The sequence below is a fragment of the Rutidosis leptorrhynchoides genome, chromosome 10 (genome assembly GCF_046630445.1).
Source record: "Rutidosis leptorrhynchoides isolate AG116_Rl617_1_P2 chromosome 10, CSIRO_AGI_Rlap_v1, whole genome shotgun sequence".
NCBI classification, from domain to species: Eukaryota; Viridiplantae; Streptophyta; class Magnoliopsida; order Asterales; family Asteraceae; genus Rutidosis; species Rutidosis leptorrhynchoides.
Window position 1 is genome coordinate 256,189,784 of NC_092342.1, and position 2,209 is coordinate 256,191,992.

General features: G+C 32.7%; 1 protein-coding gene across 1 annotated transcript; it reads left to right on the forward strand.

The window, feature by feature from the left end:
- The first annotated feature begins 694 nt into the window (after positions 1–694).
- LOC139870974 (uncharacterized) lies at positions 695–1,180 on the forward strand. The gene has a single exon (XM_071858733.1). The coding sequence runs from the start codon at positions 695–697 to the stop codon at positions 1,178–1,180; it is 486 nt and encodes a 161-aa protein (XP_071714834.1).
- Positions 1,181–2,209: the final 1,029 nt, after the last annotated feature.

The window sequence follows — 2,209 nt, forward strand, 5'->3', positions numbered from 1 at the left end:
TTACATTTATCTAACGTTCTCGTCATCCCTAATATTGTAAAAAACCTAATTTCTGTTCATAAATTTACGCGTGATAATAAAGTCTCTTTTTCATTTCACGAATTTGGTTTTTCTGTGAAGGGTTACCTGACTCGCCGCCTGCTCCTCCGATGTGCTAGCACTGAAAGAGTTGGAAAGAATTCGGTGTTCGTTCTTTTGGGGTATTCAAGAAGGAGAAAGGAAAATACATTGGTTAAAATGGAATAATGTGTTGGCAAATCATGACAAAGGGAGTTTGGGAATTGGGAGCCTTAAAGGCTTCAACTATGCACTTATTTTAAAATGGATATGGAGATTTTGTTCGCACTCTAAAGGAATATGGTCTTAGGTAATTGGTGCTATCTATGGGAACAAGGGTGGTTTGGAAGATTCAAGTAAACATAAGCGTAATATTTGGGCAAATATGATATCAGTATACAACATGGCTCAAAATGAAGGTTGGATTCCAAGGTACCCAATACGATTTAAAGTTGGAAATGGGTCTTGTATTCGCTTGTGGAGAGACACCTGGCTCGGTAGTGAACCTTTATGCAATCGCTTCAACAGAATCTTCCATTTAGATGTCAATCCAGAATGTGTTATAGCGAATAGGAGGTGTAATAACATGTGGTCATGGCAATGGAAATGAGATATTTCGGGTGGCAGAATTGAAATTATGGCGTCTAATCTATTTGCTGCTTTACAAAATGTGGAGTTATCTACTCAAGATGATACCATATACTGGATTTTAAATCCTAGCGGTGGATTCTCAGTTTCAGATACAAGGAAATGGATCAATAATGCAATTCTTCCTTCGTTACATCCTAGTACAAGGTGGAATAAAGTTCTCCCAATTGAGGTAAAAATTTTCTTATGGCGTTTAGCTCTTGATAGACTCCTGACACGTCTTAATCTTGTTAACCATGGAGTTGAGATTGGTGATGTAGGTTGTTCGATTTGTAATCACGGGTTAGAGGACGTTAATCATGTGTTCTTCTCTTGTATTTTGGCTAAAGAGCTTTGGAGGAGAATTCGAATTTGGACGGGTCTTGACATTAATGTGTTTAATTCGTGGGCTAATTGGTTGGAGTGGTTTGATCTTTGGACAACTAATGAGGATGTTAAGATTCGTCTGTTCTCTATTGTGGCTTCAATGTTTTGAGTCATTTGGAGATTTTGAAATGGAGTTATTTTTTCGGCGAACTGGGTGAAAAAAAAAGAATTATTTGATACTATTAGAAATTACTCTTACACTTGGTTAACAAGTAGATGCAAAATTAATTTGTCTTGGAACGATTGGCTCGTTATGCCATTGTAATTGGTGTTGCTTGTTTTTACTTCTATTTACTTGCTAGAAGCCTTAATAAAAGTATTTTTTTGCTGTTAAAAAAAATAAATAAATAAATAAATACCTTGGATAAGTAAAACTTTATCGGTCTACGATTGTTATCCTTTTCAATAATTAATCAAATCATATAACTCATATAGATTTTCGTCGCATAACTATCATCCGATGGAATGCAATGAAAAAGGTCTGGTTGACGACTTTTATTCAACAACCGTTACATGAACTGTTTTAGTATCAATTCAAATCTTTATAACCATATTTTATTTTATTTTTTTTAATTATAATTATGATAATGATAATGATAATGATAATTAGTAAAATGTTTGACTACGATACTAGTTTATCGACAATCATGAAGTTGACTTTATATATATATATATATATATATATATATATATATATATATATATATATATATATATATATATACTAGGTTTTTGAGCCCGTGCGTTGCACGGGTGTGTAAAAAACCGTGCAAAAAATGTAAATTACAGTTCATATTGATATTTAAATAGCGATACTAAAAAATAGGAAAAGTATAAGAATTATTTAAGAGCCCGTGGTGTTGAAAAATTTTAAAAATTCTTTTGAATTCAAGAGCCCGTGGTGTTGACAAATTTTAAAAATTCTTTTGAGTTCAAGAGCCCGTGGTGTTGATGAATTTTATAAGTTCTTTTGAGTTTAAAAACCCGTGGTGTTGACAAATTTTAAAAGTGATTTTGGATGGTGTTAGTGAAAAATACCGTGCAAAAAATGTAATTTGCAGTTAATATTGGTATGTAAATAGCGATACTAATAAAATAGGAAACATTTAAGAATTATTTAAGAACCCGTGGTGTTGAA

Excerpts from the sequence above, each read along its gene's own strand:
- LOC139870974 (XM_071858733.1), top strand. The coding sequence starts at position 695 with ATGGCGTCTAATCTATTTGCTGCTTTACAAAATGTGGAGTTATCTACT.